This window comes from Lissotriton vulgaris, chromosome 2_1, assembly GCF_964263255.1.
Source record: "Lissotriton vulgaris chromosome 2_1, aLisVul1.2, whole genome shotgun sequence".
In the NCBI taxonomy this organism is placed as follows: Eukaryota; Metazoa; Chordata; class Amphibia; order Caudata; family Salamandridae; genus Lissotriton; species Lissotriton vulgaris.
In genome coordinates this window covers 509,813,472-509,830,075 of record NC_141687.1, presented here as the reverse complement: position 1 = coordinate 509,830,075, position 16,604 = coordinate 509,813,472, and the positions used below count along the sequence as shown (strand labels likewise).

General features: G+C 42.8%; 1 protein-coding gene across 4 annotated transcripts in view; it reads left to right on the top strand.

Moving 5' to 3' along the window:
- The window catches only part of ANKRD44 (ankyrin repeat domain 44), a 712,165-nt gene that overhangs the window by 668,356 nt on the left and 27,205 nt on the right, over positions 1 to 16,604 (top strand). For all 4 annotated transcript variants that reach the window (XM_086955419.1, XM_086955418.1, XM_086955417.1 and 1 more), the window contains exons 26-27: positions 7,430 to 7,512; positions 11,418 to 11,509. In XM_086955419.1, the coding sequence (XP_086811545.1) occupies positions 7,430 to 7,512; positions 11,418 to 11,509 (175 nt within the window). The remainder of the gene's footprint in view (positions 1 to 7,429; positions 7,513 to 11,417; positions 11,510 to 16,604) is intronic.

Sequence of the window (16,604 nt, the reverse complement as noted above, 5' to 3'; positions counted from 1 at the left end):
TTACACCTGATTGGCATATGTCATTTATTTTAAGTCCCTAGTAATGTGGTATGCCATATACCCAGGGCCCTAAATGCTACAAGTGAGCCTGCAGTACTTATTGTCCCACCTACGTACTTAGGTTAAACACAGTTTAAAAAAGTGTCAGGCCTGCCATTGCAGCCTGTGCGCAGTTTTAAACTGTCAGTTTGATATGGCAAAATAAACATTTTGCCAATCCTAAAACTCCTTTTTTAATACACATAGGTCAGGCCCTTAACAGCTGATAGGATAGACTACATAGTATGTAAAAAGTTGGACATGTACTTTTTGACTTTTACATGTCCTGGCAGTGAAAAACTCAAAAATGTGTTTTTCACTGCTGTAATGTGCACTCTGCCAATAGGATAACATTGGGTTACCTTATTACACAATAGGTGCTAACCTTTGTTTGGGAACAGTTAGAAATCTCATGTTTGGTGTCAAAGGGATTGTAATTTAACCTCCTCTTTAAGGGTCAAATCAGATTTTTAACTCACCATTCTGAAAATGCCTCTTTTAGGAAGTTGGTATGTTCTTGTCCTAACCATTTGGTGCCTGTATCCTGGGTGACACGACTAGGTATAGTTGGTAGTTGGCCTTTATGTATACCTCCAAGACAGTAATACAAAGGGGAGCTAGGTGTTTGCAGGATGTGAGGGGCGGTTCTGTGCACAGCCCCACTTACATTTCCAAGGAGCTGCCTCAGTGCACACACAAATAACTTCACTAGCCTTTTGTGACCCCAGATCCTGTAGAAACTGGGCAGAGTGGCAGGAAATTCCAAGAACATCTGTTGGGGGTAAAACTCTAGAGGTTTCTTTCACTTCAAAGCTGGCAAAAGGTATAAAAATAGGACCCTCAGGCATTCTCTTCAGTTCACTTCTGGAACTTGCAGAGGACTCTCGAGGACTGCCCTGCTGCCTGGTGCCTTCTGTGTACTTCAAAGGACTACCATGCTGCTCCAAGAGGACTGCTCTGCTGCTTGAGACCTGCTTTCCTGCTTACAGCTAGGACCACCAGAGTGACTAAAAAGGCTAGTTTGCTGACCTCCTGTTCAGAGCTACAGGGACACAAAAAGTTCCAACAACTTTTAAAGTGCACCAGATGACATGGAACTCATACTCTCCTCTCGGACAAGACACCCAACACAAGAAACAAGGTCACTGCCTGCATGACAAAATTCACTAATTGGATGAATGACAACTGTCTCAAGCTCAACACAAGGAATATAGAAGTAGTGATCTTTAGCAAGAGCACCTCACCATGGGACAACAAGTGGTGGCTGGCTGAGCTCAGACTCACACCCACATGCAGAGCCCATGCCAGGATCTTCAGAATAATCATTAACAGCAAATTGGACATGACTGCACAAGTCAATACTGTTACTGCATCCTGCATCCACACACTGAAGATGCAGAGGAAGATCGTCAATTGGCTCTCATGCAACATATGAAAAACTGTCACTCATGCCCTACCACCAGCAGGTTGGACTATGGGAATGCCCTCTACATCAGGATCACCAAACAACTCACTAGAAGACTGCAGACCATCCAGAACTGGGCAGCCAGACTCCTCCTCAATCTCCCAAACAGAGCATCTCATTACTCCACACCTCAGGGAACTGTACTGGCTTCTAAAATACAAACGCACTCAATTCAAACTCCACACACATTTAAGGCACTCTACCACTCAGGCCCCACCTACCTGAACAGTCTAAACTCCTTCACCAACCATCCAGGCACCTCCACTCAGGCACAGCATTCCTACACGCCAACATCCCACGCATGCACAGAACCAGATCAGGAGGACAAGCGTTCTCTTACATTGCTCGTAAAGCGTGGAACAATCTCCCTCTCCACATCAATGCCTCCTCCTTGAATTCCTCAAGAAGATGAAGACCTGGCTTTTCAATTAACCAACCTACCACAGGTAGGGTTAGGCACACACACCTACTCAGCGCAAGGATACCCTTGCAGATGATACAAATACACATAACATAACATAGTCTTGAACCAGCTTGAAGTGAGTCCTGACCCTCCAAGTAGTGCCCCCAGTCTTGGACCCTTAGAAGTGGTGCTAAAGGTGCCCAACTAGCCAAATACAAAAACTAGTACTTCGTTCTCAGAGCACATTTTGGAAGAAAGATTTCTGAGAGGAGACCGGGACCTACCTGCTCCCCGATCTGCCCAAAGTGCATCTGCCGTCAGCTTGGCTTCATGGTAGCTCTCGCTAAGTTCTTCTCCGCAGCAACAAATCCTGTTCAGTGGCTCCACCAAGGAAGAGTATCCATCCCCCTGGAGCCCTTATCAGGTACAGCCTGGTCTCAGTGGAGATCTTTGCCTTACAAATAAGAGACTAAGTCGGAACAAAGAAATATTTACAGCAACTACATCCACCAGCTCCTTGATGACAAAAAGCCAACACTTCTTGCCTTGGCAAACAGCAATATTTTTTTATTTACTTCTGTTTTTTAGCAAACATGTGCAATAGGCATTTAAAATGTAAAAGTGATAAAAAGTGAAAAATAACACGTTCTAAAAGTGGCATGCTCTTGCAAAAAAAGTTTTTAAAAGTACGTAAAAATGAACAATTGCAAGAATACATTTAAAAAACATGAAATGACAGGTGAACTTTGTCCACCCGCCCTTTCAATTATTTGGCCTCCTTTTTTCTTGACAGATGTGAGCAAGAACAAAGTGATATTACTCAAAGTGAACAACCATTGGCTCAAGTGGGCTGACCATTGTCCCATGCTGTAGGCTAGATGGGCAGAGGCAAAATGTGAATGGAACTTGAACAAATCAATGGAAAATAAGAGGGCTGACCAAAAGTCCCTTTGTAATATAACATGTTTGTGTGCTTTTATTGCACCAAATACATTGGTATAAAAATGTATACTTCACAGGGAACAGTGAAACATGGAAAATACTTCATGGTTCCATGTCAAATGTGGGTTTCATCTTCATAATGAGACCCCTAATCCACGCTGTATAGCTTTACCATGTTCAAGACTCCAAGGAATGTGCGTCATAAAGTACCAAAATATGCAGCAAGATTATCTAAATTATCGGGAGAAAGGTAAATTATGCAGCAAAAAGTCTTGGTTTGTGAAATCTGCAAATTCTTAAAACTATATTGTAAGTTAAGTGGCAGACAGGATAAATTCATAATTATGCGATAAAAACTGCAGCCACAGAATCGTATAAACCATTGGCCCTCACCATTGTCCATTGTTTTATCAATCATTTATTCATGAAACCAGGCGCGGCCCATCCTTAAGGGTGGAGAAGCCCCACGCCTTTTGCAAACATGAAGACTGTCTGTCAGGCTGAGCAAGGGTCAGCCTGACAGACACGGTTCATGTCCAGATCAGACAGCCAGGTGCTGTACATGCGCTACATGCGCAGGAGTCTAGCTGTCTGAGCTGAACTTTGCCGGCCTCAGGATTTCACAGCCCTATGGACGTGACCTCCTCAGCCCCGGCCGAGCGCTTGAAGGTCCTCGCCCTCATGACGACGGAGTGCATTACTGATTTTAAGCCCTGAAGTGCCTATGGGCGAGTGTTCATCGGTGACACGTGTCACAGAGTGGGGTTGGGTGAGGTCGGCAGTCTTACTGACCTCATCCCCCTCTGTAATGATTAAGGGACTGCCACCTTCTCCTATTGTCCGATGAGAGGAGGTGGCAGTCCCAATCCTCCTGGATCTACGAAGGCTTCCCTTCCTCCACCCGAATTCACTGCTGCAGCCCAGTAATGTTTGTGTATTAGGGCTTGTGTGCAGTGAATGTGTGTGTGTGTGTGTGTGTGTATGTGCTTCTAAATGGTGGGTGTGTGTGTGTGTGCTTACAAATGTGTGAGTGTGCGTGTAGATGTGCGTATGTATATGTGTGATTGTGTGGCCCACCCCCTGCCTGCTGAAATTACCTTCCGCCACTGCATGACAAGTAAAACAAACCTAAACATACCAATCCCAGTCACCACCCTTTCTTGGCTGCACTTTAAAGAATATAGCTTTTTGAGGCAAAAAAAAACATAACTATATCATATGTAATATGGTCCCATATTGCCTTCTCGGGATTCTGTGGATGTAACAAACTATTTGATCTTTAGTCTTGTGGTTTAAGATGTCACCAGAACCTGTAGATTGCAGATTTTACAAAAATACACATTTACCCATTACATCATTGTATATTATCTCTAGTTTGAGCCTCCCTTGAAAGTTTGAAATTCCCTATTCTTTTATACATGGACAGGTGGGTAACCCCGCAGCTCTATTCCTAGCTGCTCTGCACAAGTTAACTTTGACAGCTCATTTGCAATTTATTTTAATTCCTTTTATTAAACAGTTCGACCATCATACACCAATGAGTTACAGGCGGGCGACTTTACCATTTCTCAGTGATATTGTATACAGTACATAATACACTACAGTTATATTCTTGATTAGATCAGGGGGTATCCAGAGTGTCAGTGTCTGCCTGTTGACTAGGTGGGAGACAAATGTCGGCACAGGTATTTTTAATGATGTCACAGCCCCTGTCTGCTCATTGCACACACAGTTTAAACCAGGGAGTGGCCCCCGTCAGCAAAAGTGCTTGTCGTTGTGTTTTATTCAATGCAAATCCTGGGTGAAAACACTTGCAAATAGGCCCAAAAGTAAGTTGCCTCCTAAAAAACATCACTGAAAGCTTCACACCATTAAGCATGATTTGTAAACACTCTGGTAAACATACTACTTTATGTAGTCAAAACATGTAAGGAAACAAACTGCTCTCCAGACTTGGGATCTAAGGGACTGATTACGAGTGGACCGCCAAAGCCGGCTTGGCGGTCCGAACACCGCCGTGTTGCTGGACAGCCCACATTATTATGACTGCTGTGGTCAGACTGCCACTGGACCGCTGCCACTGCCAGGGATCCAGGATTCCACAGTGTTCACACAGCGGTCAAACGCAGAAATATACTAGTGGTCCCGCAGCTGCACCGCCGAGCATATTCCGAGTTGCCTCACCACCACCCATTTCAGGAATTGAGCCCACCATGAAAATGGTGGTAATGGGGCCCAGGGGGTGCATGCGGGGGCGCACATGGATTTGCACCTCCAGTTCCTGCACAGTGTGGCATGCCACACTGTGCAGGGAGGTGCAGTAGACGCTCTGAGAGTATGCATGGTAGGCTCTTCTATGAGCCTAACAGACTACCGCTGTCAGACCACCGCATGAGTGCCTAGCAGGTAGTCACACCCCAGTCTTTGGTGGTCCTACTGTGGACGGCACATTGCGCCGTCGGCTGTAGGACCACCAAACACTTAATCTTCCCCTAAGTAACGATGTGGTGTTTACCTGGGCCTCAGCGAAATGAAATTCCATCAGGAGGGTTCTGCATTAAATACTCTGTGGTAGCCAAGAGCGAGAACATTGTACATCATTTTACGTCCTCCCTTTGAAACATGATTTCTGCCCTGTGGTGTTCCCCTGATCCTAGCAAGAATAGCCTCTCTTTCTGGTCATTCCTGCCTCCTTCTTCCGATGCAAAAAGAACAATTGATGGACAGAATGCAGAACAATGTCATACATTCACCCCATTACAGAGATCTGGGCCTAAATCCATTGTTTGTTTGCTCCCATGCCATTCCAAACTGGGATGGTGAAGTGAGCTAAAGAACGATGATGAATTCAACCCAGATCTGTGACTGGAATGAGTGTCTGAAAAGTTTGAGCTCTCCATCCATCGTCTCCATGTGTCTGCTTTGTTTGCCCTAAGTTGGCAGGGTATGCCCAAACGTGGGTGCCTTGCTCACTTTGCCACTGGATTCAAGCTAGCCTGGCTGATGAGGGGTGTTACCCCGAAACTTGCCCCAGGATGCTTGTTTCCGGTCGAGGGAGGACCTTGCATGGCAATTTGGGCTGGACTGTTCGTATGAGGCACAGGGTCAAGACTGATTTGCATATGGCTGGGTCCAAACTGGGGTAGCAAAGTGAGCTAAAGGACAAGGATGGATTCAACCCAGATCTGGAAAGTTTCAGCACTCCGTCCATCGTCTCCCCCCCTCCACCGCAACCTGTTACCCACCTCCACTGGGGTACATTTTTTATGTCCAACATGAGCATTATTTGTGGTGCCTGCATAGTTTTAGGGCTATTATCTCAATTTCAGGGTTCTGCTCTTGCAGTGCTATTTTCTTGTTAAAGGCAACACTGCTGAATGGGGTGTAAAACTCTTTATTTGGTGCTACTTGTACATTTTTCATAGCACTAACATTATTGGTCTTTTCATAGCATCAATCTCTGAATTAGCCCCAAAATCTTTGACAGCTCCCACTTTAATCTACAGTGGAAGCGTAACAATGTACTAGAGGTTCAAACTGGTGACCTTAGTTATTCGAGGCAGGCACACACTGATTTTTGGTTTATAATATATTTTTAGATGGTATTTGGTGCTGCAGTTTTCCACATGTAATTGCTGTACATACTCCGTACTCAATTACTGATTAAAGTACCATAAAAGTTTGAGTAAACCATGCTGAGATTTGAACTGGCACATCACAGTGTATGTGAGAGGTGAGTGTTCAGCTCCATTGCCTCCTCTGTAAATCATTAATGATTTTGCTGCCTTTTCCAACCAGTACCCACCTTCTCCATGTGATTGTTAGTTTGTGATTATCTGAGGTTCCTCTCCAGCTTTTGTTTGATTTCTTTCAATGCCCAGGGTAATCTTTTTGTACTTTTTAGGCATGCTTGTGTTTATATTTTCATCAAGCTAACTCTATGTTCTTGTAGAAATGCAGCAAGAGTAAATCAAACTACTAGTCAGTTTTTTACCTTGGCATATGCAATGTTAAAAGTTTGTTTTACTTTAAATCACATTAGGTTTTTGATAGGGTGGCATTTGTGCAGATCTACAGCACTTACAAATATGGCTGTTTCTGTCGTTCTGCCGTTTGTCGAAAGTGATGGTTGTGTCTAGGATGTGTGCGTTAGTAGTGAGGGCAATCCATAGTGAGGTTGCTGCTAGGGTGAAAGGTGTTTAATATTAATAAACATCAAACATATCCTCCCAATGCAGAAATGTCATGTGTATAACAGAGGTAGATCACTGTCGCTGTCATCGATTTCCCATAAGGTCCTATTTTTGTAAAAGCATTGTCTCATCGTGGTGCCATCAATGTCCCCACTGTGGTTCCCTTACAAACTGAATATTCCATGAGGCTTTCTCAGTATGATCTGTACATAATAATAATGGCAACGATAACGTTTTTATGGCACTCAGTCACATTTTTATTACTTGTAAGCACTGTTTATAAAAAGTATTATTGTAACCCAATTTATTGCATTAGTCATTAACTCTAAATTAGGTAAGCAAGATACCTCAGATGATTAAATCTGTGTACTTGATTTCCTCCTGCAGGGTCATGAAAAATGTGCCTTGTTAATACTTGACAAGATACAGGAGCAGAGCCTTATTAATGCAACAAATAATGCATTACAAACGTAAGTACATTTTACCATTTTATTTCCTGAACATCGGAGTAGTTCTTTGCTACTGGTTTTTTAACAAATATAATGATAATACCAGCATGTATTTATAAAATAAAAGCACATTGAACGACTTGTACAATATGTGATTATCACGCACTGTTCATGCTGAGACTCTTGATGTGGTTATTAAAAGTTTGATTATTTCGATTACATGATGTTCTAACATCTAGACTTACACAGCATTCTCGTCAATTAGGAGCTAATACAATGTACAAAGGAACTGCACAACACAAGCAAACATTGAGGAGCAAATAAGTTATTCGAGCATGGATTAATCATATTTGAGGTTTAACATTTGTGTAATTTGCATAATTGCTGTTTCCCATTGCCTTTGTTTCATACCTGTAATGGAAAGCATAACTGTGTATGAGTATGTGGACTGACTGAAGCATGTGGACATTAAAATCTATTGTGGAAGCAACTGTACCATAATAGAAACAGCTAACTTTAAATGTCAAAGTACAAAGAGGCAACAAATCCCACACCTGAATGAAAGAAGCGGTTATAGCACTGATTACCCTGTAGTTCTGCTCCATTTTCCATCTATATACGACCTTAAGCATCGAATGCTTGGCCTATCTCATAGTGTATGTGTATTCAATGTAGTGGTGCTTACTCCTTCTGAGAAGTGAGAGAACATTTCTGACACTGATTTACTGCAGAGCCCCAAAAAGGTACCATATCAAAGAGAGCACTGGCAACCCAAAGTTCCTGGAAGTAGAGAAACCAGGCATACTGACATGACTTTAGTCAAAGGCAGAGAATACTTGTTAGAAGTCTTTATACTACAATAGCAGTTCCTCTGATAGGGCTGTTGAAAGAGCTGACTGCATAAGCAAGTTTGGTCACAGGATTGTACTTCATTTATTTCATTCTGCTTCTCCTGTCATATGTCAATTTACCCAACCCCCACCCGCCCGCCTCACCATCTCAACGCTCATACCTGTGCCGGCCACCACTTCCTCCAAGCATTGATAACTGTGTTCCTGTTGGTTTGTGTGCATCGGTGGCTGTATCTCTGTCATGCCCTAGTCGTTCTCAGATATGTTCACAGACACAAAGTTTGCTGACAACATATTGATCTTATGCGTAGTGCGAAATTTAAGAGTCTCATTGAACCTTGGTCTGGCAATGCACACGCTAAATTCAAATTACTTTTGTGAAGACTGAATTTCTTGTGTTAATAAAAAAAACTGTTTGCCATTGAACCGACAATATGCAGAGGATGAGCTCAGTTCTTGAAGAATGCTGCTGGCAACTCAACTAATTGCAAGGCCACTTAATCCACTCCTAGGGTCACATCCCATATAGCCTCCATTAGATTATGGTATGTAATGCTGCAAATAACATTCATAAAGCCAAACCTAAATAAAAAAGGCTGTGTGCTGCCAAGTTACAGTCATGTGATGCGAGGTACAAGTGCATTACTCTTTATTGGCTGATCAAACCATCGCCTTCTGTGAAGGAGCATGAGATAATGTACCCATGCCATACCTACCCTCACGCCACCTTCTCCACCCACCCAAATATGCCTTTGCGAACCTACAAGACCGCTGCACCTGCCACTTTTGTTGTCCACTCTCCAGCTTCTTGGTTCTGCTATGTTTTTCCATTTGACTAGTTGCAAATCGTTTCTAATGAATCCTGTTACAGCATATGTTGAACTACATATGTACAACTACATATGTCCAACATTAAAAAATAAAGGGCGTTCTACAAATTAAAATAGAAAATTGCCAATTGAAAACAACACGATTAAGAAACACAAATTATTTCCCAGATGCAACCACAATCAGTGGTGAAGTTTCTTCTCAGTAGGTCATTAAATGCACAAATACAAGTGGTACCAACTGGATGCGGTAGAAACCATGTGTAAGGGATGCCAGTGTTACACCTGCTTCAGGGCATGCATAGTCCTCCTGGATCAAGCCTCTCACCTCTTGCACTTGCATTGGCTTTTCAAACTGGATGAACTTCTGAAGCGCTGCTGACACTGTGGCACCTTTATCCAGTCCAGCATTTTGTTAACACGCACAGGGTCGGTCTCTTTGGTTGCTATAGACGCCCACCAGCCGTGCTTAGAAGGTGCTGCATGTGTCTGGAGTTGGCTTCTGGATACTGCTGATCCAAAACTATATGCCTCTGGCTCCAACTGAGGCCCCCAGCGCATTGAAACCTTAGGGAGTGATATGTTCACGCTTTACAAATATGGATTATTGTTATTTATTATTATTATTACTTGGCGTAGTGTATTCCTAGCGCCTACAAAGTCATGCTTGGGTGCCATATACAACGGTGCAAATGTTCAAGGTTCTGCATAATGCAGTGTATGCAACACTACATCTCGTTAAGCCACGCATGGGTGCTGAATGCCCCTGAATCCTGCAATCCCACTGAAAATACTTCAAGACCTCTGCCGGGCTAGTAAACCTTCGGCTATCAGCACTCGGCTAAGAAGATCACTGTATTTAATACTCCTTGCTGCTTTTGGACAGGCTGGTGTTTTTTCTATCTCTTCTCAATAAAGGCCCCCCTAGTTCCAATCAGAGGGGTAGAGTAGGCCTAGTTGCAGAACAGAGCGTGTCTGCTGCTGATAGCCGGAGAGGCCATCTTTTAATACTTCTACTTGCAAGAGAAGAATGAAGGAGTTACTTAAGGCCAGCTCTTGAAACAACCTGCAGCCAGGGACCTCTCAATGAAGTTGAACTCGGTTGAGGGTGCCTGAGTGCTTCACACCACACACGAAGAGACATTAAATCATACACATGTGTAAAACAACGTATGGCAAATGTTCCAAAAGCCAATTAGGGTTATAAGGCGTAAGAGTCACATATAGCCCATACTTGTAGACGTTATATGTTCGGAGTGCATGGTCCATAGATACACATAGTCAGGATTTAAAACGTAACACTGTATTTGATTTTGTATGTACTAACAAGACTTTTTAACTACACAAAGGCACTCTTCTATGTAAACTTAGAATAGCAGCAGATTGAAAAAAACAACAAGGTTCTAAACCCATGAGTTGCAGTCTGCCTGCAGCTCCCTGATGCTGGTTCATAGCTCAATGTGCTATATTAAGATTGCAATGTATGAGGTTAAAGTAGCAAAAGGATCTCTTTCTCAAAAAGAGTAGTCCACTTACCTGCCTCCATGAAATACACACCTCTGATCTGCCTGCTATACGGTGTGCTTTGCAGCAGGCACATCATTGCTCTATGCTACTTTGAGTAAAACATGTGACTGGACTAAACACACTGCCTTACCCGTCAGGGTTATACAACGTTACTGCAATCCCATGAACATTTCTGAGCACCCACAGATCTTTGCAGCAGCAGTGCTTCAAATGGCCCGGTCAGGCACTCAGTGAGTTTAATGGGAGAGTACTAGCACTTCTAACCAGCAAACAGGCACTCTGGGACAAGGAGTACCTGCACTTATATATTTCCAATTCAAGCACTGAGTGTTTACCCTATAAAATATTTAATATATCACCTCATTGTTACTAATTAAGTAGGGCAGAACAAATGTACTGTCACATTTTTCCTTGTTGCCAATTTCTTTGCAGAAGATTAAGAAAAAATGTGCAAGTTGACAGATTCCGCTTTAGTGACGCACTCGCATCCCGCCTTCACCCCTTCCCTCTGCCACTCCTTGCCCCAAATACATGGATCCCAGAGTACATTTTTTTCCAGTTCCACCACTGGATACATTGTATGCAAAAAAATGAAAAGAAAAGTGTCCTAGTGGTACAAGAAGAAAATAACTGCTCTTTAGCAACGGATGTATACTGCTGACACTTTAAATCCCCATAGCTTTCTAAGACCTTACTTTAAAATGTCTGCTCTGTTTTCTAGGCCTCTACATATTGCTGCACGGAATGGATTAAAGATGGTCGTCGGGGAATTGCTGGCTAAGGGAGCGTGTGTTCTTGCACTAGATGAAAATGGTAAGCACAGCATTTGAATAGATGCTCATGGCAGAAACACAACTAAAAGAACGGTTTGCAAAATTGCAAATTGGCAGAGAAAAATATATAATTCTGTTTAAAAAGGTAATAGTTTTGTGAGTGGTCACTGTAAAGCTAAATAAGTTTATTTTCAATCTTTTTGATCTCTGCATGTATACATACCCTTCCTAAGGACACCTTCAACTCTGAGGTCACCCTGAAACCCTTGTACAAATGCTAAGACGAAAATGTGGTTGTGGAAGCACATACTAAGTTCCAAACAAGAGCCCTCAATTACGGTCAACTTTTTTTTTTTTTAAGTTTTAAATAGTGTTTATTGCAGATCTTGGAACTTACACAGCCTGTTTATGCCACATCCCTGAGGCCGGCGGCGACTTTTCTTCCAGTGCTTTTTACACAGCCATATTTGCCAACAACCCTGCGGGCAGGCAGCGCTATCAGTCGAAATTATCATTACATTCAACATAAGTTTCGTGTAGTAGAATCGTTCCTGCTTTCAGTCAGTTATGATAAAAAGATAACAATTCTCCCCTCCCCCCTCCCCCCACGTCCATCCAACCAGTACCGTATATATTGCTGGGCACTCATAACCAGCTGTACTAATCCTGTCTGCAAACGTATTCTATATGCAACCAGCTTGTTGCGTTGTCAATCATGTCCCGAACCAATGGAGCTACAATTCTGTAAATCAGCACTGATCAGTGCACCGGTGAGTGCGTCATGTCTCGTCCCACGTGAAGTGTCACAAGCACAGGTCTCCTCCCCCCGACCTCCGCCAACCCGCAAATGGTTCCCAAATGTCAGATGGACGGGATAATTACTGTCATCTTTGGGGTGAAAAGACCAATTTGTTGTCTTTCTATGGTTTCATTTTGAATTTTCCAGAAGGTAATCCTTTTTGGTAGCAACTCAATTGTCATTTGGAATATAGGCTTTATCCAGCTGTCAAAGAGAGTCCAGTGCCTACCAATCCCAGGGCCTTATTTAGAATTTGTTGAACTGGGTACTCTGTCACAAACATGGCAGATGTCCTGTTCACTGCATGATTGCCCTTGGCACTTGTAACATAGTGGATGGGACATCCACCACGATGTACACCATCATCTTTTATCTTGGCCATGCCCATGAACAGATGAGGAACAGAACTTACCTAATGCATTATTATCCAAGGACTCAAGCAATTCAGCACTGGTGCGAGTTCTTACGATTGTGTCCATTCTAGTTCCTTAACTCAGACCCGATCTAGGTCAGTTAGAGATGCGTGGGTCTTACATGGATACCTCTAGGAAGGACTTGATAATCCACACTCATACCTGGGGCTACATGGTGTTGAAACCGTGTCAGTTACATATTTGGCAGCATGGCACTAAAGGCGAAGGCCACTACCAACATTGTTGATTTCTCCTGATGTGGCGATGTTTTCCTTCTACATTCTCCATTGCATCTTGGCGTGCCTGCCTGAATCAAAATAAAAAAGTGTTTTGTTAAGGGGGAAATCGGAGTCAGCTACACACTGTTCTTGGATTCCTCATTATTAAGCTACTGGCCAGCCTCTTTAAAGTCATATGGTGCTACATTATCTCTCACTGATATGATGGACCTTAAACAGGCAGAGACCGGGCCCACCAGAATTACAAGTTGTGGTGGGAGGAGGAAATGGTGCAGAAACACAGATGCTCAAAGTTATTCATCAAAACGTTGTAATCCCTTTTATTTCCCTGCCCCCAGCTTTGCCCGGTCCAGCAATACAAGGGACTAGAAATAATGGCGTTACTCCTGTGTTCTCGCAAAGAGGGCTTATGTATGGTCAATATACATTTCTAAAACTCTGCCTTTTCTGCCTTTTCTTATGGAAAAATTAAGCAGCCAATTGCAGTCCTTTGATCCAATGAATCTTGTGCCAGCATCATATTGCAAGAGAAAGATGGAAGATGGGGGGCTGGTCTTTTTGGGTTAAAGCCTGAACATTGCTGAATGACATCCCAAATATACTGTGCAGGATTGAGGACATAGTGCTGAAAACCTGGTTAATCAATTAATACATTTCGTGGCTATTATAATAATTTCAGTCTAGCATATTGAGGGCACAAAAAAGTATTGGTTGTAACCAAGGTTCAGTCCACTGAAGTGAAAGACCTCTCACTAGGCAAGTCAATCCACTAGCCTTTATCTTATCCAACAAGTTCCCAAAAATGAGTTGAGCATGTTTCCTGCAAACTCTAAAATGGCAACTCAGTCCATCTGATGTTTTATTCCTGTGCCAAGATAAAACCCTAATCAATGAATGCAAGGTCTAGTTTAGTGTTTAAGAAATATGTGTTTCCTGGAAGTGCTACCACAATTATGTGCTGTGAGGTATATAACATGGAGAATAACTCTCCTATCCACCACAGATTAATGTAAATTCTCCGCGTTTTTGGAAGGAAAGAAAACACATCAAACGCATTTATGTCCACTATAACATTTAAAAAAAAAAAATGTTTTGGGTTTTATATAGCGCCAACCAGACCCTAGAGGGTATCAGAGCGCTTTACATTTCAGATTGTTGCACTATAGTTACATCAGTTACAAGAACATAGTACAGTAAACAGGGCAATGTTGCTGGCGTTTGTAGGAGGGAGGGGAGGAAGGAGACGAGGAGGAACTGTGCCCAATGTCCAGCTGGGTAGATGACGGTGTAGGGCGAAACCCGGGCCAATCTCCTCTTTACCTGTCTTGTCGCTCCACCGGGCATCAGCCATGTTGCTCATGTCTCAGCAATCAGGGAAAACAATTTGATTTGATATGATTTGCAGGCTAGTCACGGAGGTATTCGAGCGCTTTATCACAGGATCGTTATGTTACAAGTTACATCAGTTACAGGAGCATAGTAATGTACAATAAACAAAAATAGAGTTGTGAGAATTCGTAAGAGGAAGGGGAGGAAGGAACAAGAGCAGGAAGACGGAGACAAAACAGTGCCCAATGTCCGGCTGGGTAGGTGATGGTCAAGGTGGAAACCAGGGCCAATCTCCTCTATAGCTGTCTAGCAGCTCCACCGGGCATCAGCCATGTTTCTCAGGTCTCAGTGTCATGGGCTACTGTTGCATAGTTAGGTAGCAAAATATCATGTCCCCACTAGGGACAGAGGTAAAAAGGAGTGAGGGGGGGAGTAATCCAGAGAGGGAGCTGGAGCTGCCATTTAGGCTGCAGAGGGAGCGAAGGCAGAGGTGGGCGCCATATTAAAGTCAGGCACGAAATGTCCAGGCCTCTGAAGAACCCTGTGTAGGCCATGCTGTGCCCAAGACATTCAGGGAGCACCCTCAATGTGGGGGAGCAACGTGAGAGATGGAAGAGTGAGGTGCTTCGAGTACCAGTCATTCAGGGAGCACACTCCTTAAGGGGAGGCAACATGAGAGATGGTGAGTGAGGTGCTTCTGCATATTAGCCAACGCGTTTCAAGGGCTCAAAAAGTCTCTAGAGGTTTCAACACAACGATCAAAGGGATAAAATAATCCAAGTGCCTTTCTCAAGGAAAATGCACAATCTTATATAAATATTGTGTTCTTCATCTAGAATCAGTACATATGACTGCATATAAGGCAACCTTCTTTCTCCAGAGTCAGAAAGAATCCCAATAGAACATGGACTGAATGTGTTACCCTCTGTGTTTTAGTAGTTATAGAAGGTACTTAGGGGTATTAAAACGTTCACCTTGGATTTCAAACATTTCTCCCCTCAAAAGCGTATTAGGTCCAATATCCTATTAATTACCAAGTCGTGGGACATACGTAGCTCAATTTGAAAGGTGAGTCCCAACCTGGAATGAGGGTCATCCAGCTCCAATAATAAACCGGACATGTATAACCCCCCCAAACTGCCTTTATTAGCCAAGCTGCCCGTCTACATTCGTCCTCCCTTGTATGTCTGGAACGATGCCAAAAAATACAGGCGAGGTCAGTGTAATCCCAATCATCTATCCCTCTTTATTTGGTGTACACCAAATAGTATGCAAAAACCTAGAATGGCATAATACCGTTAGGAGCCTACCACCAATTGTGGCAAACAAATCCATTTTGGAGTGTCTGGAGTTCCTCAAGCCAGCAAAAGGAATAACAGTATCTCTCTGAGCTCCACAGTAATAATCACTAGAACGCGAGTTCACCAATGTTAAATAATATTCCAATAAGTTCAAGTGCAGTAGTAATGTCTTTTGCCACAGTGTTGTCTTGAAATGAGAAAATTCCACCAATCAGGTATTCCAGTCTCTTTTTAATGGTTTTAAAAATAAGTCTTGATGAAATTAATAATTCCAAGTATTTCAATAATTCGTAAAGATCAGTTAGAAGAACCTATCATCATGTGGATTAATCTTCTTCAAACGGAACATCGAACGAGATACAGCAAATTTGGTATCTGGATACACGAGTACGTGTACCTGTCCATGTACCGCAATATCTCCTCGTGAACTCCCCGGCTTTCTTCTAACTGATCTTTACGAATTATGGAAATACTTGGAATTATTAATTTCGTCAAGACTTATTTTTTGACTGAGCCCTGATGAAGTCTGTTGATGCGGGGATTGGCATCAGACGAAACACGTGTTGGCTGAAATACAATTAAGGATGATTGTGAATTTGTTTGAAGAGATAAAACCATTAAAAAGAGACTGGAATACCGGATTGGTGGAATTTTCTCATTTCAAGACAACACTGTGGTAAAAGACATTACTCCTGCACTTGAACTTATTGGAATATTATTTAACATTGGTGAACTCGCGTTCTAGTGATTATTACTGTGGAGCTCAGAGAGATACTGTTATGAATGTCAATTTACCCTGGAGGTCTGGGGTGTTTTGGTGACTGTCTGGCAACCAGTACCTTTTCTCTCTTCGAGTTCACACTTCATATTTTTTTATGTTGTAATATATTCCCTTACTTAGAGCTGTGCGCCCGATCTTTGACTTGGTTGCCTAATTTGATTGCAGCAAAAGGAATGACATACATTGTTTCACAAATTGTATTAGCGAGCAGGTCATTTACACTATTGGATGTCCATGATACATTCGACTGACTAGCAGGAAGGTGACCGACTG